This window comes from Choloepus didactylus, chromosome 11 (assembly GCF_015220235.1).
Source record: "Choloepus didactylus isolate mChoDid1 chromosome 11, mChoDid1.pri, whole genome shotgun sequence".
NCBI classification, from domain to species: domain Eukaryota; kingdom Metazoa; phylum Chordata; class Mammalia; order Pilosa; family Megalonychidae; genus Choloepus; species Choloepus didactylus.
The window spans coordinates 21,501,841-21,526,192 of record NC_051317.1 but is presented as its reverse complement, the minus strand read 5'-3'; the positions used below and the strand labels follow the sequence as shown (position 1 = coordinate 21,526,192).

The window sequence follows — 24,352 nt, the reverse complement described above, 5'->3', positions numbered from 1 at the left end:
ATGATAGATAATATGAAACGTCCAAATATAAGACTCATTGGTGTCCCAGAAGGGGAAGAAAAGGGTAAAGGTCTAGGAAGAGTATTCAAAGAAATTGTTGGGGAAAACTTCCCAAATCTTCTAAACATAAATACACAAATCATAAATGCTCAGCGAACTCCAAATAGAATAAATCCAAATAAACCCACTCCAAGACATATACTGATCACACTGTCAAACACAGAAGAGAAGGAGCAAGTTCTAAAAGCAGCAAGAGAGAAGCAATTCACCACATACAAAGGAAACAGCATAAGACTAAGTAGTGACTACTCAGCAGCCACCATGGAGGCGAGAAGGCAGTGGCACGATATATTTAAAATTCTGAGTGAGAAAAATTTCCAGCCAAGAATACTTTATCCAGCAAAGCTCTCCTTCAAATTTGAGGGAGAGCTTAAATTTTTCACAGACAAACAAATGCTGAGAGAATTTGCTAACAAGAGACCTGCCCTACTGGAGATACTCAAGGGAGCCCTAAAGACAGAGAAACAAAGACAGGACAGAGAGACTTGGAGAAAGGTTCAGTACTAAAAAGATTCGGTATGAGTACAATAAAGGATATCAATAGAGAGAGGGGAAAAATATGGCAATCATAAACCAAAGGATAAGATGGCTGATTCAAGAAATGCCTTCACGGTTATAACGTTAAATCTAAATGGATTAAACTCCCCAATTAAAAGATATAGATTTGCAGAATGGATCAAAAAAAATGAACCATCAATATGTTGCATACAAGAGACTCATCTTAGACACAGGGACACAAAGAAACTGAAAGTGAAAGGATGGAAAAAAATATTTTATGCAAGCTACAGCCAAAAGAAAGCAGGTGTAGCAATATTAATCTCAGATAAAATAGACTTCAAATGCAGGGATGTTTTGAGAGACAAAGAAGGCCACTACATACTAGTAAAAGGGGCAATTCAGCAAGAAGAAATAACAATCGTAAATGTCTATGCACCCAATCAAGGTGCCACAAAATACATGAGAGAAACACTGGCAAAACTAAAGGAAGCAATTGATGTTTCCACAATAATTGTGGGAGACTTCAACACATCACTCTCTCCTATAGATAGATCAACCAGACAGAAGACCATTAAGGAAATTGAAAACCTAAACAATCTGATAAATGAATTAGATTTAACAGACATATACAGGACATTACATCCCAAATCACCAGGATACACATACTTTTCTAGTGCTCATGGAACTTTCTCCAGAATAGATCATATGCTGGGACATAAAACAAGCCTCAATAAATTTAAAAAGATTGAAATTATTCAAAGCACATTCTCTGACCACAATGGAATACAATTAGAAGTCAATAACCATCAGAGACTTAGAAAATTCACAAATACCTGGAGGTTAAACAACACACTCCTAAACAATCAGTGGGTTAAAGAAGAAATAGCAAGAGAAATTGCTAAATATATAGAGACGAATGAAAATGAGAACACAACATGCCAAAACCTATGGGATGCAGCAAAAGCAGTGCTAAGGGGGAAATTTATAGCACTAAACGCATATATTAAAAAGGAAGAAAGAGCCAAAATCAAAGAACTAATGGATCAACTGAAGAAGCTAGAAAATGAACAGCAAACCAATCCTAAACCAAGTAGAAGAAAAGAAATAACAAGGATTAAAGCAGAAATAAATGACATAGAGAACAAAAAAACAATAGAGAGGATAAATATCACCAAAAGTTGGTTCTTTGAGAAGATCAACAAGATTGACAAGCCCCTAGCTAGACTGACAAAATCAAAAAGAGAGAAGACCCATATAAACAAAATAATGAATGAAAATGGTGACATAACTGCAGATCCTGAAGAAATTAAAAAAATTATAAGAGGATATTATGAACAACTGTATGGCAACAAACTGGATAATGTAGAAGAAATGGACAATTTCCTGGAAACATATGAACAACCTAGACTGACCAGAGAAGAAATAGAAGACCTCAACCAACCCATCACAAGCAAAGAGATCCAATCAGTCATCAAAAATCTTCCCACAAATAAATGCCCAGGGCCAGATGGCTTCACAGGGGAATTCTACCAAACTTTCCAAAAAGAACTGACACCAATCTTACTCAAACTCTTTCAAAACATTGAAAAAAATGGAACACTACCTAACTCATTTTATGAAGCTAACATCAATCTAATACCAAAACCAGGCAAAGATGCTACAAAAAAGGAAAACTACCAGCCAATCTCCCTAATGAATACAGATGCAAAAATCCTCAACAAAATACTTGCAAATCAAATCCAAAGACACATTAAAAAAATCATACACCATGACCAAGTGGGGTTCATTCCAGGCATGCAAGGATGGTTCAACATAAGAAAAACAATGTATTACAACACATTAAAAACTCGAAAGGGAAAAATCAATTGATCATCTCAATAGATGCTGAAAAAGCATTTGACAAAATCCAACATCCCTTTTTGATAAAAACACTTCAAAAGGTAGGAATTGAAGGAAACTTCCTCAACATGATAAAGAGCATATGTGAAAAACCCACAGCCAGCATAGTACTCAATGGTGAGAGACTGAAAGCCTTCCCTCTAAGATCAAGAACAAGACAAGGATGCCTGCTGTCACCACTGTTATTCAACATTGTGCTGGAAGTGCTAGCCAGGGCAATCCGGCAAGACAAAGAAATAAAAGGCATCCAAATTGGAAAAGAAGAAGTAAAACTGTCATTGTTTGCAGATGATATGATCTTATATCTAGAAAACCCTGGGAAATCAACGATACACGTACTAGAGCTAATAAACAAATTTAGCAAAGTAGCGGGATACAAGATTAATGCACATAAGTCAGTAATGTTTCTATATGTTAGAAATGAACAAACTGAAGAGACACTCAAGAAAAAGATACCATTTTCAATAGCAACTAAAAAAATCAAGTACCTAGGAATAAACTTAACCAAAGATGTAAAAGACCTATACAAAGAAAACTACATAACTCTACTAAAAGAAATAGAAGGGGACCTTAAAAGATGGAAAAATATTCCATGTTCATGGATAGGAAGGCTAAATGTCATTAAGATGTCAATTCTACTCAAACTCATCTACAGATTCTATGCAATCCCAATCAAAATTCCAACAACCTACTTTGCAGACTTGGAAAAGCTAGTTATCAAATTTATTTGGAAAGGGAAGATGCCTCGAATTGCTAAAGACACTCTAAAAAAGAAAAACCAAGTGGGAGGACTTACACTCCCTGACTTTGAAGCTTATTATAAAGCCACAGTTGCCTAAACAGCATGGTACTGGCACAAAGATAGACATATAGATCAATGGAATCGATTTGAGAATTCAGAGATAGACCCTCAGATCTATGGCCGACTGATCTTTGATAAGGCACCCAAAGTCACTGAACTGAGCCATAATGGTCTTTTCAACAAATGGGGCTGGGAGAGTTGGATATCCATATCCAAAAGAATGAAAGAGGACCCCTACCTCACCCCCTACACAAAAATTAACTCAAAATGGACCAAAGATCTCAATATAAAGAAAGTACCATAAAACTCCTAGAAGATAATGTAGGAAAACATCTTCAAGACCTTGTATTAGGCGGCCACTTCCTAGACTTTACACCCAAAGCACAAGCAACAAAAGAGAAAATAGATAAATGGGAACTCCTCAAGCTTAGAAGTTTCTGCACCTCAAAGGAATTTCTCAAAAAGGTAAAGAGGCAGCCAACTCAATGGGAAAAAATTTTTGGAAACCATGTATCTGACAAAAGACTGATATCTTGCATATACAAAGAAATCCTACAACTCAATGACAATAGTACAGACAGCCCAATTATAAAATGGGCAAAAGATATGAAAAGAGAGTTCTCTGAAGAGGAAATACAAATGGCCAAGAAACACATGAAAAAATGTTCAGCTTCACTAGCTATTAGAGAGATGCAAATTAAGACCACAATGAGATACCATCTAACACCGGTTAGAATGGCTGCCATTAAACAAACAGGAAACTACAAATGCTGGAGGGGATGTGGAGAAATTGGAACTCTTATTCATTGTTGTTGGGACTGTATAATGGTTCAGCCACTCTGGAAGTCAGTCTGGCAGTTCCTTAGAAAACTAGATATAGAGCTACCATTCGATCCAGCGATTGCACTTCTCGGTATATACCCGGAAGATCGGAAAGCAGTGCCACGAACAGATATCTGCACGCCAATGTTCATAGCAGCATTATTCACAATTGCCAAGAGATGGAAACAACCCAAATGTCCTTCAACAGATGAGTGGATAAATAAAATGTGGTATATACACACGATGGAATACTACGCGGCAGTAAGAAGGAACGATCTCGTGAAACATATGACAACATGGATGAACCTTGAAGACATAATGCTGAGCGAAATAAGCCAGGCACAAAAAGAGAAATATTATATGCTACCACTAATGTGAACTTTGAAAAATGTAAAACAAATGGTTTATAATGTAGAATGTAGGGGAACTAGCAGTAGAGAGCAACTAAGGAAGGGGGAACAATAATCCAAGAACAGATAAGCTATTTAACGTTCTGGGGATGCCCAGAAATGACTGTGGTCTGTTAATTTCTGATGGATATAGTAGGAACAAGTTCACAGAAATGTTGCTATATTAGGTAACTTTCCTGGGGTAAAGTAGGAACATGTTGGAAGTTAAGCAGTTATCTTAGGTTAGTTGTCTTTTTCTTACTCCCTTGTTATGGTCTCTTTGAAATGTTCTTTTATTGTATGTTTGTTTTCTTTTTAACTTTTTTTTTTCATACAGTTGATTTAAAAAAGAAGGGAAAGTTAAAAAAAAAAAAGAAAGAAAAACAAGGAAAAAAAAAAGATGTAGTGCCCCCTTGAGGAGCCTGTGGAGAATGCAGGGGTATTCGCCTACCCCACCTCCATGGTTGCTAACATGACCACAGACATAGGGGACTGGTGGTTTGATGGGTTGAGCCCTCTACCATAAGTTTTACCCTTGGGAAGACGGTTGCTGCAAAGGAGAGGCTAGGCCTCCCTACATTTGTGCCTAAGAGTCTCCTCCTGAATGCCTCTTTGTTGCTCAGATGTGGCCCTCTCTCTCTGGCTAAGCCAACTTGAAAGGTGAAATCACTGCCCTCCCCCCTACGTGGGATCAGACACCCAGGGGAGTGAATCTCCCTGGCAACGTGGAATATGACTCCCGGGGAGGAATGTAGACCTGGCATCGTGGGACGGAGAACATCTTCTTGACCTAAAGGGGGATGTGAAAGGAAATGAAATAAGCTTCAGTGGCAGAGAGATTCCAAAACGAGCCAAGAGATCATTCTGGTGGGCACTCTTACGCACACTTTAGACAACCCTTTTTAGGTTCTGAAGAATTGGGGTAGCTGGTGGTGGATACCTGAAACTGTCAAACTACAACCCAGAACCCATGAATCTCGAAGACAGTTGTATAAAAATGTAGCTTATGAGGGGTGACAATGGGATTGGGAAAGCCGTAAGGACCAAACTCTACTTTGTCTAGTTTATGGATGGATGTGTAGAAAAGTAGGGGAAGGAAACAAACAGACAAAGGTACCCAGTGTTCTTTTTTACTTCAATTGCTCTTTTTCATTCTAATTATTATTCTTGTTATTTTTGTGTGTGTGCTAATGAAAGTGTCAGGGATTTATTTAGGTGATGAATGTACAACTATGTAATGGTACTGTAAACAATCGAAAGTACAATTTGTTTTGTATGACTGCGTGGTATGTGAATATATCTCAATAAAATGATGATTAAAAAAATAGGAAAAGCTGTCCACTTTAAAAATAAAAAATAAAAAACTAAATACAGCAGCAGGGTTGGATTTGGAGTTGTTCAACAAATTTATTGAATTTCAGATATGTGTAGAGCATCAAATTTAGATTATGGTATATTAGCTAAATGGCTTAGGAGCATGATTGAAAAACAGATTTAAAATTCATCAGCATTAGGGTAAATGTAATCACTCATGGTGTAAAGAGAGTGAGAAGAGAAGCAACCCTAGGGCAGATCCCTGGGAAAAACAAATATAAAAAAGATTCTGGGGTCTGGCAAGATGGCAGTGTGGTAAGGTGTGCAATTTAATTGCTCCTCTAGGGCAGCTGGTAATTAGCCAGGAACTTTATGAAACAGTGTTTTCAGGGTATCCAGTGACTAGTCTTGCTTCATGCAGTAGTCTGGAATGAGTGGAACAGCTGAAATTGCAGCAAAACCTGTAAGTTTCCCTGGCCTGGGGTATGTGACCCATCCCTCCTAGACCCAGGAGACTGTCTTACAGCTGATTCCCTGAGGGATGGGGAGAAACAATCTGCTGTAAGCAAGTAGGGGGCTCAACCCAGCCTCAATGCAAAATTAACTAACAAATTAATTAATTAACTTTTGGAGTTGGGGGTGTCCAGGGTGTTGGTGAAGGGCTAGGCTCCAGGAAGGGTGAGCATATAGAAGTGGGCACCCAATTAGGCTCTCATTCCATGGTTCCAAAAAGGCTTGGGTTTTTTGTATATTTTGTCCCTTTTGTTGCTCACTGACTCCTTATCTATTTACACTTCAATAGCCCCTGGCAAGGGTGGAATTAAAGGTGTTGGAGACTAACTATCCTGGTGAAAGAGTTAACAGCCTAAATGAAATATCTTTAAATACTCTATACTAAGACTGACAAAACTTTGTGGCTGGGAAAGGCTTAAAAAGGCATTTCTTGTTTTCTTTTATTTTTATTCTATTTAAAATTACTATTCTAGGTAGCTCTTCAGAGAAAGGCTGAGATATTGTCAACTGGCCTCTGGACCCAGCCAATGGAAAGTTAAGATAGGTCTGAGATAGGTCTGAACCTAGTGGGGGAGACAATTCTCTAAAGGGAATAACTTCCCCAAGAAAAGGGAGGCATGGTCCAGATCAAGGGGCAGTCCTCATCCAAGGAACTCAGACCCCAGAAGCTGGGAAAAAGAAACCAGCTTCAGTCAGCCATGCCCCAAACAGGGGCAGAGTCTGCAGAGAAATAAAGGCACCACACCTCTCTACACTGGAGGGTATCTGCAGACTGACAATCACCACCAGCTGGATGAGATAGGAAAACCACATAGTCTAGAGGCCTCACAGGAGGGTCTCATTCTCAGGAAACTCCACATTCTCCTCCTGAGACTGGGGCCTCTCTGGACTGGGAAAAGCTGATTAGGGTTGACCATATCTAAGGAGATGCACAAAAAGTTACACAGAGGAAGGGGAAGAAACAAAACAAACAAGAGGTGAAAAATTCTGACCAACTGAACAGAAGCTAAGTTAGACATCTAGGATAAATTGAACTGAACACCAAAGGATGGAGAACAAAGCCAACCAAAAAGAAAACCTTAGGTAAAAGAGTGAAAATGAGATCCAGAATAAAGTAATCAAGAAAATCCAATGCTTAGACAGCTTAAGAAAATGAGCCATACTAGGAAACACAAAAATATGGAATAGCCAAAAGAATAAGCTAATAGTTCAACTGAGTTACAGGAGTTGAGACCACTAGTTAGAGATGTTCAAACAAATCTCCTAAATCAATTCAATTAAATGAGGGAAGACATGACAAAAGAGATGAAGGATATAAAGAAGACACTGGATAACTATAAATACGAATTCATAAGCTTGAGAAAACAAATGGCAGAAATGATGAGAATGAAAGGCACAATAGAAGAGATGAAAAACATAATGGAGAGATGCAACAGTAGATTTGAAAAGGCAGAAGAAAGGATCAGTGAACTGGAAGACAGGACATTTGAATTCATGCACACAAAGGAATGGAAAAGTAAGAGCAGGATCTTAGGAAGTTGAATGACAACAGAAAGTGCACAAATATACATGTTATGGGTGTCCCAGAAGGGGAACAGAAGGGAACAGGGGCAGAAAGAATAATAGAAGAAATATTCACTGAAAATTTCCCAACTCATTTGAAAGACAGAAAAATTACATATTCAAGAATTACAGCATACCCCAAAGAGAATAGACCTCAATAGATCTACTCCAAGACACTTACTGATAAGATTGTCCAATGTCAAAGACAAGGAGAGAATCCTGAAAGCAGCAAGAGGAAAGCAATCCATCACACACAAGGGAAACTCGATATGACTATGTACAGATTTCTCCACAGAAACCATGGATGCAAGAAAGGAGGGGTAGTATATATTTAAGATACTGAAAGAGAAAAACTGCCAACAAAGAATTCTACATCTGGCAGAACTGTCGTCCTTCAAAGATGAGGGGGAGATTAAAATATTTTCAGAGACAGAGACCCTGAGAGAGTTTGTGAATAAGGGATCTGCACTATAAGAAATATTAGTGGCAGTGCTACAGGCTGATAGGAAAAGACAGGAGAGAGAGGTTTAGAAAAGAGTGTAGAAATGAAGACTATCAGGAAGGGTAAAAAGAGAGAGAGAAAAAATAAGGTATGATTTATGAAATACAAAAGGCAAAAGTGTAGTAGAATATAATGCCCTTACAGTAATAACACTAAATGCTAATAGATTAAACTCCCCAAGAAAAATACATAGACTGGCTGAAGGGATTAAAAAACAGGACCCATTTATATGCTGCCTACAAGAAATTCACTGTAGAAACTACGATAAAAATAGGCTGAAAGTGACAGGATGTAAAAAGATATTTCATGCAAACAACAACCAGAAAAAAACAGGAGTAGCTATAGTAATAGACAAATTAGACTTCAAAAGTAAAACAATTAAAAGACACAAAGAAGGACATTATATACTAATAAAAGAGTCAGTTCATCAAAAAAACATAACAGTCATAACTATTTATGCCCCAAGGAAGAGTTCCCCAAAATACATAAAGCAAACACGGAGAATACTGAAAGGAGATATGAATATCTCTACAACAATAGTTGAAGTCTTCAGTACAATGCTCTCATCAATGGATAGAACATCTAGACAGAGGATCAATAAGGACATGGAGATGTTGAATTGTCCAATAAATTAACTGGACTTGACAGACATTTATACAACACTACACCCCACAACAGCAGGATACACATTTTTGTCAAGTGCTCATAGAACATTCTCTAGGATAGACCACATGTTGGGTAACAAAGCAAATCTGAACAAATTAAGAAATACTGATATTATACAAAATACATTCTCAGATCATAATGGAGTGAAGTTGGAAATAAATAACAGGCAGAAGGTGATAAAATTCATAAATAAATGGAAGCTGAAAAACACACTCTTAGAAAACCAGTGGGTAAAGGAAAAATTTACAAGAGAAATTAATAAATACTTCAAGGCAAATGACAATTAAATCACAAATTATCAAAACTTATGGGATGCAGGAAAGGCAGTGCTGAAAGGGAAATTTATTGCCCTAAATGCCTATATTAAAATAGAAGAGAGAGCAAAAATCAAGAAAATAACTGATCACCTCAAGGAACTAGAGAATGAACAGCAAACTAACCCAAAAGCAAATAGAAGAAAAGAAATAAAGATTAGAGCAGAAATAAATGAAAGGAAGGACAAGAAAACAGCAGAGAGAATCAACAAATCCAGAAGTTAGTTCTTTGAGCAAATCAACAAAATTGGTGGAACCCTAGCTAGGCTCACACAAAAAAAGAAAGTAGATGCAAATAAATACAATCAAAATGGGAAAGGTGATGTAACTACTGATCCTGCAGAAATAAAGGAGACAATGAGAAGATGTGATGAGCAACTATATGCTAATAAACTAGACAATTTAGACAAAATGCACACCTTCCTAGAAAAGCATAAACAACCAACTATGACTAAAAAAGAAATCGACAACCTCACCAAACCAATCACAAATAAAGAGATTGAGTCAGTCATCAAAAAGAACCTGAGAGAGGATCTAAGATGGCAGCATAGAGAGGAGTGGAAGCTAGCTAGTCCCCCTGGAACAACTAATAAAAAACCAGGAACAACTAGTAAATAATCTGGAATAACAGTGGAGGGGGGGACAAATGTGACCATCCACTCATATACACTGACCTGAAATGGGAAGAATGCCTGAGATCACAACATAAAATCTGTAATTAAAACTATGGATCCAAGCTGGGAGACCCCTACACCCAGAGCCCATTCTGCAAAGTCTCATGGTACTAGAGAGAAGCTCTCTCCCAGCAAGTGAATATAGCTCAGCTTAGCTCCAACTGGGGTTTTAATTAGTGAGTGTGAACTGCTAAGTATGAACTATGAATCCCCAACAAGCAGACAGAGGCTTTGGGTGATGACTAGTCTTGGAGAGCCAGAGGGTCACCATGGACTACACCTGAAGGGGAATTTCTGTCCCTGTTTTGGCTCAGTGGAGAAAGCCTCAGCCATTTTCAGTTCCCAGTGCTCTGACCAAGACAAGGGTAGAGATAGCACAGGCAGAGAGAGACCATTGAAATGCTCACCCTAGGGTGTCTATATTCTCTAAGAGGAAAGAGGTGGGACCCAGCCCTAGTACCTGCCTTCCATTCAGAACCAGTCCCCAGAGCCTGGGGGGAGACAGCTACAGGCCACACCTCCTTCAACCAGTCTGGAATTACAGGCTGACAGGCACCACCTCCTGGGCAGAAAAGCACAGTGACCTGAGGCATCACAGGGTGTACCAATTTTCTAAGACACACCCTGAGGGAAAATGGATACTGAATATTTATTCCTTCTGGGATGTGTGCCCATTCTGGTCTGGGAAAACCTGATTGGGGTAACCAAGGAAACCATGCCTAGACAACCAAAAACAACCTACAATAAGAAAAATGTAGCTATGGCCCAGACAAAGGAAAAAAACTTACACTTCAACTGAAATACAGGAATTGAAACAACTAATACTAAGTCAATTAAAAAAGTTTAGGGAAGATATGACAAAAGAGATGAACCATATAATGAAAACACTGGGTGAACATAAGGTGGAAAGTGAAAGTTCTAAAAACCAACTAGCAGAATCTATGGAAATGAAAGGCACAACACAAGAGATGAAACACACAATGGAAACATGCAGCAGCAGATCTCAAGAGGCAGAAGAAAACACTCAGGAACTGGAGAAAAAGGCACCTGAAAGCCTACACACAATAAAGAACAGATAGGGAAAAGAATGGAAAAATATGAGCAATGTCTCCAGGAAATTAAAGACAAAAGGAAAAACAAGAATGTATGTGTCATTTGTGTCCCAGAAGGAGAAGGGAAAAGGGAAAGAAGCAATAATAGAGGAAATAATCAATGAAAATTTCCCCTCTCTTATGAAAGATATAAAATTACAGATCCAAGAATCACAGTGTACCCTAAACAGAATAGCTATGAATAGGCCTACACCAAGACACTTAATAATCAGGTTATCAAATGTCAAAGATAAAGAGACAATCCTGAGAGCAGCAAGAGAAAAGCAATCAAACACTTACAAAGGAAGCTTGATAAGACTATGTGCAGATTTCTCAATAGAAAACATGGAGTCAAGAAGGAAGTGGGGTGATATATTTAAAATACTGAAAGAGAGAGACCACCAACCAAGAATCCTATATCTGGCAAAACTGTCCTTTAAATATGAGGGAGAACTTCAAATATTCTCTGACAAACAGACAATGAGAGAGTTTGTGAACAAGATACCTGCTCTGCAGGAAAGACTAAAGGAAACACTGAAGACAGAAAGGAAAAGACAGGAGTGAGCGGTTTGGAAAACAATTTTGGGAGATAGTAGCACAGGAATGTAAGTACACTGAACAAAGATGACTGTGAGTATGGTTGACAGAGTAAGGCTGGGACCATGTGGGACACCAGGACAAAAGATGAATGATAAAGACTGGGACTTTGTAACTCAGGGAAAACTAGAGTGCACTACAATTGTAATAAAAGGTACAAATACGTTTTTACATGAGGTAGAACAAATGAATGTCAGCATTACAAGTTGTTAAAAATAGGGTGGAATTGGGGGGGAAATACAATCAATGCAAACTAGAGACTATAATTAACAGAAATATTGTATTATGCTTCCTTTAATATAACAAAGGCAATATACCAAAGCTAAATGCATACGGGAGTGTGGGGAATAGGGGAATGATATGGGACTCCTGCCATTGGTGATGTTGTCTGACTCTTCATTCTACTTTAGTTTAATGCTATCTTTCCTTTTGTCACTTTCTGGCTATCAAGTTTTGTTTTTTGTTTGTTTGTTTGTTTTCTCTCTTTCTCTTTTCTTTTTCTTTTGCTTCTCTGACTTCTTTGACTCTTCATCTTTGTGGAAGAAATGGAGATGTCCTTATATAGATAATGGCAATCATGCTGAATACACAAATACGTGACTATACAGGGAACCAATGATTGTTAACCTCGGACAGAAGGTATGCTGTGTAAACAAAACCATCTTAAAAGAAATGGGTTGATGAAGAAACCTGGGGGCACTAATGGAGTGAAATTGGACAGACCCATAAGGGCAGATGTTGCATAGTCTCAGTGATATGAACTAATTGTAATATGTAAACTAATAGGCATGCAATATAAGTTACCAGGATATAGAATGAGGCTAAAGGGTGGGGAGCAGTTGCTTATTACGAGCAGAATGTTCAACTAGGGTGAACTTAAATGTTAGGAAATGGTCAGAGGTGATGGTAGCATGTTGTGAAAATAACTAACAGTGCTGAAAGGTGTGTGAATGTGGTGGAAAAGGTAAGCTCACATATATCACAGGAAGGAAAGTTGGAGGTTAAAAGATGGGAATGTAAAAAACAGTGAATCTAGTGGTGGACAATGTCCATGATTAACTATACAAATATTAGAAATCTCTCCATGAACTAGAACAAATGTATGACACTATAACTAGAAGTTAATAACAGAGAGCATAAAGGGAAAAAAATATATACCTATTGCAAACTATATACTGCAGTTAGTATTTTAACATTCTTTCATCAACAGTAACAAATGTACTATACCAAAACTATGAATCAATAAAGGAGGGGTGTGTGGTTAGGGGTATGGGTGGATCTGAGTTTCCTTTTTTGTCTTTATTTCTTTTCTGTAGTAATGAAAATGTTCTAAATATTGAAAAAAAATATTTAAAAAAGCACCCAAAAAAGAAAAGCTCAGGACCAGATGGCTTCACATGAGAATTCTACCAAGCATTCAAGAAAGAATTAATACCAATCATGCTCAAAATCTTCAAAAAAAATGGAAGGGAGGGAAAGCCATTTATCTCATTCTATGAAGCCATTATCATCCTAATATCAAAGGCACATGAAGATACTACAAAAGAAATAAATTATAAACCAATCTCTTTAATGGATATAGATGCAAAAATCCTCAACAAAATACTTGCAAGTCAAATCCAGCTGTACATTAAAAGAATTATACACAATAAGCAGGTGGGATTTATTCCAGGTATGCAAGGCTGCTTCTACACAAGAAAATCAATTAATGAAAGCAATCAACAAATGAAAGCAAAAGAACCACATGATCATCTCAATTGATGCAGAAAAGGCATTTGACAAAATTCAACATCCTTTCTTGATAAAAACACTTCAAAGGATAGGATTAGTAGGGAACTTTCTCAATATTATAAAGGCTGTATATGAAAAACCTACAGCTAACATCATACTCAATGGGGAAAGAATGAAAGCTTTCCCACTACAATCAGGAGCAAGATCAGGATGTCCACTGCCTCCACTGTTAATCAACATGGTGCTGGAAGTTCTAGCTACAGCAATTAGGCAATAAAAAGAAATAAAAGTCATCTAAATTGGAGAGGAAAAAGTAAAACATTCATTCTTAGCAGATGACATGATTCTACTTGTAGAAAATCCAGAAAAATCAACAGCAAAGCTATGAGAATTGATGAACTTAGAACTAAGCAAAGTGGCAGGCTACAAGACCAACACACAAAAATTGGTAGTGTTCCTATACACAAGCAATGTGCAGCTACAGGAGGAAATCAAGAAAAATATTCCATTTTCAATAGCAAGCAAAAGAATCAAGTATTTAGGAATAAACTTAACCAATTCCACAAAAGACCTATACAGTGAAAACTACAAGAAATTGCTGAAAGACATTGAACAGAATGTAAAATTATGGAAAACCATATCATATTCATGAATTGAAAGACAAAATATTGTTAATATGTCAATTCTACCTAAAGTAATCTATAGATTTAATGCAATAACAATTAAAATCCCACAACCTTACTTTGCAGAATTAGTAAAACCTATTACAAAATTTATTTGGAAGGGCGAGATGCCCTGAACAGCAAAAAAGTTCTTGAGAAAGAGGAACAAAGTGGGAAGTCTCACACTACCTGACTTTGAAACATAATACAAAGCTACAGTGCTCAAAACAGCATGGTACTGGCATAAGGCTAGAAATACTGATCAATAGAATCAAATTGTTCAGAAACAGACCTTCATATCTACGGACAATTGATCTTTTATAAGGCAGTCAAGCTGAAACATCTGTGACAGAGCAGCCTCCTCAATAAATGGCGTTTGTAGAACTGGATATCCATTTCCAAAAGAATGAATGAGGACACCTATCTTACACCTTACATAAAAATTAGCTCAGAATGGATCAAAGACCTAAACATTAGTGCTAAGACCATAAGACTCTTACAAGGTAATGTAGCGAAATATCTTAAGGATTTTGTCATAGTAGGGTTTTTTCATAAACCTTGCATGCAAAGTATGAGAAACCAAAGAAGAAGTGGACAAATGGGATCTTCTCAGAATTGAACACTTCTGTACATCAGAAGACTTTGTCAGAAAAATAAAAAGGCTGCCTATACAAGGGGAGACAACATTTGGAAAACACATATGAGATAGGGGTTTAATATCCCAAATACATATAGGGAACCTACAGCTCAAAAACAGAAAGACAAACAACCCAATTAAAAAATGGGCAAAGTACAAATACAAATGGCTCAAAAACATATGAAAAATGCTCAACTTCACTGGCTATTAGAGAAATGCAAATCAAAGCCACAATGAGATATCATCTGACACTTACCAGAATGGCCACTATCCAACAAACAGAAAATTCCAAGTTCTGGAGCAGATGTGGAGAAAGAGGCACAGTTATTCACTGTTGGTGGGAATGTAGAATTGTGCAACCACTCTGAAAGTGTGTGGTTGTTCCTTATGAAGCTAAGTACTGATTTGCCATCAGACCCAGCTATTCCATTACTAAGTATATACTCAGAGGAAATGAAAGTTAAGACACTGTTCTTGTTTGCTAATGCTGCCAGAATGCAAAATACCAGACATGGATTGGCTTTTATAAAAGGGGGTTATTTAGTTACACAGTTACAGTCTTAAGGCCGTAAAGTGTCCAAGGTAACACATCAGCAGTCGGGTACCTTCACTGGAGAATAGCCAATGGTGTCCAGAAAATCTCTGTTGGCTGGGAAGGCACGTGGCTGGCATCTTCTCCAAAGTTCTAGTTTCAAAATGGCTTTCTCCCAGGACATTTCTCTCTAGGCTGCAGTTCCTCAAAAATGTCACTCTTAGTTGCACTTGGAATATTTGTCCTCTCTTAGCTTCTCCAGAGCAAGAGTCTGCTTTCAATGGCCATCTCCAAAATGTTGCTCTGTAATGGCTATCTCGCCATCTCCAAAATGTTGCTCTGTAATGGCTATCTCCAAATTCTGAGATGCTTATCCCTTTGTGTATAACCTGATCAGTCTCTGGAACTTTGGGTATCCATGTGACATCTGAAACTAAGAGCTAGAGCTCAGCAGATATGAATGTAAGTATTATTGCATACAGCAATTGTTTAAAAAGCTGACAAAGAGTCCAGACTTCAATTAAAGATGTGAATGAAGCAGATCTGGTTAGGACTAGAGCAAATCAGGCCAAAGGGTAAAGGAAAATACTGACTGTTTTAAAACTTCAACTTCCCTGAGAGACCAATTGAACAGAAGTTTGGTGCAGGATCTATATTTTCTGTAGTACACTAAACAATTTAACATGTACAATCAGCTTGTTCAAACACCATAATTACATGGAACTTTGAATAAGAAGTGAGACCTGTAAGGTTAGTGAGAAATAGTGACACAGCCCAAAGTAATTTGAGAAGAGAATATAAATATATATGCAGGCCTGGTTGTTGTATTGTGCTTCCTTCCTCTCTCACACCATGCTCTTGGGGACTGCCTGAGCAGAGGTAGTGGTGGGAGAATGGCCCGGGGGCCTGCTCTGTCACCACCAGGCTCTCAGCCTTTAGGTATGGCAGCAGCAGTCAATCAATGACCAGTGCCCACCTAGCACTCAATCCCTGGGCTCACTGCAGCCAGAACTTGTAACCCTGCTGAGAGCTTCCTCTCTCTGGCAGTGCAGGCCCTAGGAGCCTCACCTAGCAGCAGCCTGAGGAAAAGTGAGTGAAGGAGTCTAAGGGGGTGGTGAGTCTAGTGGTGGCATTGCAAAGATGATCACCAAGCAGCAGATGCTTATGGCCAAGGAGAAGCACAGCAAGAACATCACCAGCATGGCAACATAACCAAGACCCTGAGAAATGCCCCCAAAGAAAAGGTATCTATAGGACCCTGGTTGTTAGCTCTCTTCATTTTTGCTGTTTGTGGCTCTGTAATTTTCCAGATTATTCAAAGTATCAGGATGGGCATCTGAAGTGACTGACCTTAAGATGTTTCCATTCTCCTGTGAATTTTAACTTGAAGCCATTCCTGATGTTTGAAACCCTGGTTAAAAACCATTCAGTAAACCATCCTGCCTCAGAATGACTTTTCATATTGTTCCAGTTCACTAATGCTGCCTTTTTGCACAACACCAGAAATGGATTGGCTTTTATAAAGGGGGCTTATTTGGTTACACAGTTACAGAATTCAGGCCATAAAATGTCCAAGGTAACACATTAACAATTGGGTAACTTTACTGGAGTATGGCCAATGGTGTCTGGATAACCTCTGTTAGCTGGGAAGGCACGTAGCTGGTGTCGGCTCCAGAGTTCTGGTTTCAAAATGGCTTTCTCTCAGGATGTTCCTCTCTAGGCTCCTTAAAAATGTCACTCTTAGTTGCTCTTGGGGCATTTGTCCTCTCTTAGCTTCTCTGGAACAAAAGTCTGCTTTCAAAGACCATCTCCAAAATGTTGCTCTGTAAGCTGCAGCTCCTCTCTCAGCTCCTAAGCATTCTTCAGTGTCCCTCTTGGCTGTAGCAAGCTTGCTCCTTCTGTTTGAGCTTATATAGGCCTCCAGTGAACTAATCAAGGCTCATGCTGAATGGGAGTGGCCACACCTCCATGGAACTATCTAATCAGAGTTATCACCTACATTTGGGTGGGTCACATCTCCATGGAAACAATCAAAAACTTACAATCTAATCAGCACTAGTAACGTCTGCCCCCACAACATTACATCAAAGAACACGGCATTTTGGGGGACATAATACATCCAAACTGGCACACATATCATCCTCATGTGTCATTCCAAGGTTTCTTCATTGGTCATTCTGAGTTTTCTAGTCCATACCACAGTGCCTTGCAAAAGCACCACATGAATAAACAATAAAATTTGTTTGTTAAGCTTCAGAAATGGGCCCTACTTAGTCAGTGAAGAGTAAGTTTTTCTATGTGATTGTTTAAAACAGTATGCAGTATAGATAATTGGATCAAATCTGTAGACAGGGTCTAGATTTTGTTAACCCTTATGTGCCAATGCAATTAGCTTAATTTAAAATTTGGAATCAATGGTTTTTATATAGGGAGGCACTTTATTACTGTCTCTTGAATTGAAAGCATATTCCCATATAGGGTCATCAAGTAACTATCCTGTATTAGGGTGCTTATAAATAGAACTACACAGCCTAGTTTTACCACCACCTTTAACCCTTGAGAATTTTTAAGAAATTTCTAAATGCCTAATATGAAGGGAGATACTTATAGCCAAAACATCTCTTTTAACAATAGTCTTTCTATTATACTACCTTGAGTTTTGCATGAGTGAATATACTAACCTGAGATGCCATTTTAAAAAGTGAGCATTTTATAACTTGGTCATTTCAGTTTCACTAAAAGCTACCATGGAGCCAAGTAAGGGAAAGTTGTTTATGTCAGCACTATTTATTTATTCTATTTATTAATTCTAAATAAATATTAGAATTATTTTAATATGTCAGAGGGGTTTACTATGCTAGACAAAATTTAAGGAAAAAATGCTACTAAAGATGGAAGCCTCATCAGGACATGCTATTGAGCCCAATGTGCCATAAGACATCTTAGCAGGTGACTAGTACTTTTAATACAAAAAAGGCACATCAACTAAAGTTACACTTAGTTTAGAAATACTTTTACTGGATTTATGATTGAAATGCTGTTAGTTACTAGATACATCAGAGTAGGGTGACATCTGAAATTAGATTTAAGGATAAGTGTCAGTCGTTAGTTTTCCTTTGTTGTATGATTTTACAGGTTTTAATCAAATTTCCTTTTTACTGATAGGGGTAAGGGTGATAAGGCAGGTTTTGGGTTTTCTAGTACTGTTGAAAAACTGCAAGTATTGACTATTTATATTCTTAGCCATAACTTGGTGTAAAAAAAGGCTGAGCTGTCTATTAATGAACTGGAAAAAAGTCTGCTTCTGTGTGCTTTGTTAATTGTCTTAGGATATTGCTTTTAGACAGTTAAGAGGAACAGAAAGGAAATCTGCTTTCTAGTCTATAAATAGTGTGAACCTCAGAGAGAGTTTCTGATAACCTCCTGACTATGGGAAAAAGGGAGAGTAGTAGTTAAGGAACTTGACTACTCCAGTTAGCTGAGCTGCTCCAAATGAAGGAAGAGGAATCAGCTAACCTTTGACTGGCAGGTTTTTTTGTTTGTTTGTTTGTTTGTTTTCCAGAGGAATATGCATTTATTTTGAAAAGCAAACAGTATAAATACTTAATAGTTTAAAATTAATTATTTTAATGTGATGTCTTCCACATCAGGACCATAAACTCTATTCAGTCAACCTTTTTACATGACATTATAATTTAAATACATATTTATTTAGTCTATTCTTTATAAGTTGACCTCAGACTGAAACGTATGTAAAAGGTACATTTATTGTGCATTAAAACTTAATTCTGTTTTCAAAGGGCCTTGAAGGAGCATGACCAGTCCAACAATAAGACTAGCTCTCTTACTCTACATTCTCATTTTAAATCAGGAATTGCTTTATTAAAGCAGCTGGTTTAAAGCATAGGGAATAAACCAATGTAAAATAAACCAATGTAATCAAGGCAGATTACTTCCCAATTAGTAATTTATAGAACCCAAGTGATTTATTATTTAGTGAAGATCAGACAAATTTGATGAGACAAATTTGACGATATGAAATGGGTAAGAATTTTGATCATGATTCTGCAAATCAAGAACGGAACAATTTTTTAGAATAAAGGAAAGTGAGGAAAAAAGAGGGAAACCCTGGAATATAGTTTTATTCTTTAAGAGCACTTTAGGGGACACTATTTTCTTCCCTTAAAGTGAATTTGAGCTGTCCTTCAACTTAAACATATATAAATTATGATCAAACTCACTTGTCAAACAACTTCTATCCCCATCTAAATTCCTTAGTGTCAGTGTATCCCTAGAAATTTCTTTCACCCTTAAAACAGTTATCTTTAGTATGTATCTCCCTTATTTAGAACTTTCTTCTATTTTGAAATATGAGCCGTTAAATCTCTACCCACAACAAACTTCCAACCTGAACATCTAATAACTCCTAAGTTTTCCTCTACCATTCTGATTTCCACCTAGTCTATTATATGTTAAAAGTAAAATCAAATCTCTGCATTGGAATGCATTTCTTTTTTCTCTCTGGCATTGCTTCTCCAGAATGGCCAATTTGAAGAAGAAAAAAAGCCATAAAATTACAAAAATGGTCACTTTAAAAATTTCTGTTGCAATGGCAGAACCCAAATTCATACAGGCATATTCAAATGTAGACTCTTTCCATCCTGGGTGACTGACATAACCTATATCTAAACTAATATATTTTTATTAATTTGTTAAATACAAATTTGTTTATTAAATACAGATTTGTCTATTTGTTAAATACAGAACTGTGATTAAACACTTCTATTTAATGAATGGGTTGTGATGAGGTTATCTAATGAATTAATTTTGGGAGGAGAATCCAAGCTGTGTTTAATTAGTACAGAATGAAACTGGGATAGTCCAAATTTAAAGAATAAAAGTACTGAGATAAATTACTTGTGCAATTATGTTAAAAAGATTTATTCTGTGTGAAAATGATTTGGGGAGTGGTGGGGTGTAGTGTGTGGAGAAGGTAGATAAGCACCCAAGCCATGTTTGAGTCATCTTTGTTTAGTATCTCCACAATGACTTACTTATTCTTAGTAGGTGTTTAATAGAATTGCTAGATCAAATGCATTAATTATTTCTTTCTTTTTTTTTTTTTTTTTTTTACAACTGCTGTGGTCTGCTGATCTGTTATTTTGGGATATATCTGTTTTCCAAGAAAGCTACCTGATTGTTTGTAAAAGATTGGGACTATTAGGTTCCAATCCATTGTACTGATTACTGGTAAAATTGAAGTTTTGATGGCCAGTGCAATACCCAGAGGACAATGCAACAGTTTGAAACACTAACTTTTACCTCACTTCTTTGATCTACACATCAGGAAAAATTATTTTACCTTCCTCATCTGGTCATTTTGAATATTAAACAATAGGCCCTTTGCACAGTGCAGGAAGACAGATGATTAATAAAATCTATTTTCTTTACCCAACATTATATCTTCATAGTCCATGTGAATATGTGAACTTCCATAAATACCGACTAAATGCTAAAAGTCTAAGAAAATAAATTCATTTTCTTTAAACCTCTACTGCCAAAAACATGTATAGGAAGAACAGAAGAACAAAGAAAAAGCACACTGTACTGTATGCTTATGACTGGAATGGCAGTCACATTGGGATGAAATTGAAACAGAAGTATGCTCTAGGTTGTTTTGTGATTTTAGGTATCACCTTCTCAAGCCTCAGTAATATAGTTCAAAATTTTCTCCTCTAGCTTTTAGGGATACCCATGAAATGTGTTTATTCTGTGATGTGGTTTAGAAGCACACTGCTGAACACAATATAAGTTAAAAAGAAAATTCAATTAAATTCATTAAAAATTAGGATCACCTAAAAGTTAAATATTAATTTTATATATTACTAGTTTTTTTTTTCCCTTTAAAAAGCCAACTCACAGTAAAAGTCCAGTAAATTGTTTCTAGATTAACCATTTGTTAAATAAAAAGGTTGTTTTTAACTTTAACATTAGGAAGCTTGAAAGCATGTCCTTATCCAACTACAAACTCATCAGATACTTATATATATAAAAAAATTAGCATGAAAATCTGTGTTGGACTGGTTTAAATAAAAGGCATTTTTTTAATTAGGTAAAATATTTATTTACCTGAATTGCTTCTTAAATGCATCTTTAGTTTTAAAAATAAAACAATATATAAGAGCAGCTGGTTTATCCTTCAGATTTATTGTACTTTTTAAAAGTTAATTTTTCTTGAGATGGCACATTGGCAGGTTTGGTGTTTCCTGATGCTATCAATATTTAAAAACAAATTGCTTTTGAAAGTTTTATCATTCAGAAAGAAAAAAGGGTATTCCCATAATTGAAAATGGTAATCTTTTCTAAAAAGTAGACAGGGAAATGTCTAAATAACCATTCTTGATAAAGAAAGGAGACAAATTTCAAATTAAAGATACAAATTTAAATGAAGTAAATTTTATAAAGTATCAAAAAGCTAATGACATGCACAGATATTTAATCTCTAATAAGAGGGGAACAGTGCTGGAACTTAAATATGATAGGATTGATCAACAATAAATAAACATTTTTAGTGCAAAGAGTACAGAAAAATTTCTCAAGGCAAAGATCACAGCAATCATTCTAATCCGTACAAAATCAGTCTCAGTTTTGTATACAATCTATACAGTTTGTCTATGAATTCAGCCACTGGGTTGAAATGACAATTCACAAATCATAAATATAAAACAATGTGCTTAGTTGTTTGTCCCATTCCTCTCTTGGTAGCTCATGTTTCAGGAAAATCTATAGTGGAGCATGAAACTGGATGTGCATTGCTATTGCCTGTTGAAGTTTCTCTTCCTTGGCTCTTCTACAGTGGCAAATTGTTCTCTTTTCCATGAAGCTACTAAGAAAATCATCTATTTCAGTTTTTCCTTCCAAGAAATCTTCAGCAATATTATCAGATTCTTCCTCAGATTCATGTGCAGCTACTGTTAATCTTGCCTGTAGGGCACTTGCACTACAGCTCTCACTAAGTTCATGCTGCCTTTGCATCTTCTTTTCAAAAGTAGATTTCATTTGTGAAAGTAATTCATACTTATCTAAAACAGTCTGCCTTTTGGCTTCCAAGCTGGGCTCCAAAAGGAGATTTTTTCTTGCCAGCTCCTCAATACTCTTTACTAAGTCATCCTTGTCATTAATAATTTGTTTTAGTTGAGGTAAAGTAAGAAACTGTTCTAGTAATATCTCCTCCTGTTCATTCATATCTGTGAGTTGTGACACACTTAGTTCTGGGAGTTCTGGAAATGTATCAGGGACATCTGGCATCTTGTATCCAAAACCATTTTGGCTTACCGGTGCAGAAATGTCTGTTGTGGGAACAGGTAACGGCAGATTTGAAAGGAAACCAAATGAAGGAGCAGTGGGTTTGGCTGTGATATAACTTGAGGTTGAAGAAACAGTGTCAGCAACAGATACAGAGGTGATGGTCCTGTTAGCTTCTTGTGGGGGGTATGGAGGAAGATATGAAAAACCCTGAGAAGCATAAGGAGGCATCCCATCTGGGTTACTATATAGGTATGGAAATGCTGTTGAAGTGGGAGCCAAAACTGGAGGATTCTTCCAAAACTCATCCAATAGACTTTGAATAATTTTTCCAAGATCTGAGTGCATTGTAAAATTGTTTACTAATGGACAGGTAACATACACTCCTTGTTTATCCATTAAGTGATGCCGTATTGGTGGATAAACACTGATCACTGGTTTTTCCTGAGGAAATTGTGGAGGAAGCAATATATTAATGTTAATTGTCAGGTTGTTTACAGTGAATGGTAATCTGTACTCCACATCTTTCTGTATTTCAGCTATACTGGAGTGTGAGTTCTGGAGGGACTCGATCAGGCGCTGCTTCTGCTGCTGAAGGCTGGTGAGGCCACTGGGAGACCCAGTTGCGGAGGAGGCGCTCTTGTTCAGGGGAAAGAGCCAGCTCATCCTCCTCAGGTCCCCGGGCCCGAGACCCTAGAAGGCGCTGGCCTGCTTCTCCCAGATGCTCAGCCCGGCAGTTCTCTGCCAACGGAGGAGCAGGCTGAGGCGCCGGGGGCCGCGTCTTCTCTAAGCAAGCCCGCTGGGGATCCCCGATTCCTAGGGGGCATGCTATGACTGCAAGGAGCTGTAGCGAGACAACTCGCCGCCCGGAACAGGCAGTCCCGCGTCGCGGCCCAGGAGTCCAGAACAGTCAGGCGGTCTGACTGCCCAGCGATCCCGGCTGGCAGGTTTTTAACCACATTGCTACCTGCCTTTCTCATCCAGTAAATCAACCCCTATATTTGGTTCCTTCTTTGAAAAGTTGTCTTGGTTAGATTAATCTATTTTATAAATTTAAAATGAAAGTTACTGCTCTAAATTCATAGCAGTTTCCTTAATTTTTGCTTTGAGTTAAACCATTCCATATCTGAATTTACCTTGGTTTACTATAGAAAATTGACTTTAAAATGTTGGGTTTTTAAAAAAAAAATGTATGATGCTTTGATTAATTTGATTGTTAAATTGGTATAGCTGTGATTGTTTTACATCTGTAAAATTGCATTCCCTTTATATTTCATGTGTAATTTACCAATTGAGTACATTTTATGTTAAGAATTGATTATGCATGTTTGGGTAAATGCATATATATGCAGAGCCCCCTGAAGAGCTGGGGTAAATGCAGAAGTGTTGGACTTCCTCACCTGGGTTGTTGCTGATGTTTTCACAATCATTGCATGCTGATGGTTTGGTATGTGGAGCCCTCTATCTTAGGACTTGCTCTTATGAATATCCTTGCTACAAAGGAGAGGATAAACCTGCTTATACTTGTGCCTTAGACTCTCCCCACTTAGTACATCTTTGTTGCTCAGAAGTGGCCCTCTCTATCTAGCTAAGCCACCTTGGCAGGTGAACTCACTGCCCTCCCCCTTTGTGGGACCTGAGTCCCAGGAGTGTAAATCTCCTTGGTTACCTGGAATGAACTCCTGTGACTTCCTGGGATGAACCTGGACCCAGCATCATGGGATTGAGTACATCTTCTTGACCAAAAGGGTAAAGCAAAATGAAACAAAATAAAGTTTCAG

At 37.4% G+C, this 24,352-nt stretch overlaps 1 protein-coding gene and 1 pseudogene across 2 annotated transcripts; one reads left to right on the top strand and one right to left on the bottom strand.

Moving 5' to 3' along the window:
* Window positions 1-16,394: 16,394 nt before the first annotated feature.
* On the top strand, window positions 16,395-16,606 carry LOC119506214 (annotated as a pseudogene).
* Window positions 16,607-21,504: 4,898 nt separating this feature from the next.
* LOC119506210 (vacuolar protein sorting-associated protein 37A-like) lies at window positions 21,505-23,254 on the bottom strand. 2 transcript variants are annotated; one of them, XM_037799194.1, is made up of 2 exons: window positions 23,116-23,237; window positions 21,505-23,040 (listed from the first exon to the last, which is right to left on the bottom strand). In XM_037799194.1, the coding sequence occupies exons 1-2, from the start codon at window positions 23,235-23,237 to the stop codon at window positions 22,050-22,052; spliced, it is 1,113 nt and encodes a 370-aa protein (XP_037655122.1). In that variant the 3' UTR covers window positions 21,505-22,049. The 2 variants fall into 2 exon arrangements, with proteins under 2 accessions (XP_037655122.1, XP_037655121.1); XM_037799193.1 differs by having other exon boundaries at window positions 21,505-23,254.
* Between the last annotated feature and the right edge of the window lie 1,098 nt (window positions 23,255-24,352).

Coding starts and splice junctions, on each gene's coding strand:
- LOC119506210 (XM_037799193.1), bottom strand. CDS start 23,237: ATGAGCTGGCTCTTTCCCCTGAACAAGAGCGCCTCCTCCGCAACTGGG.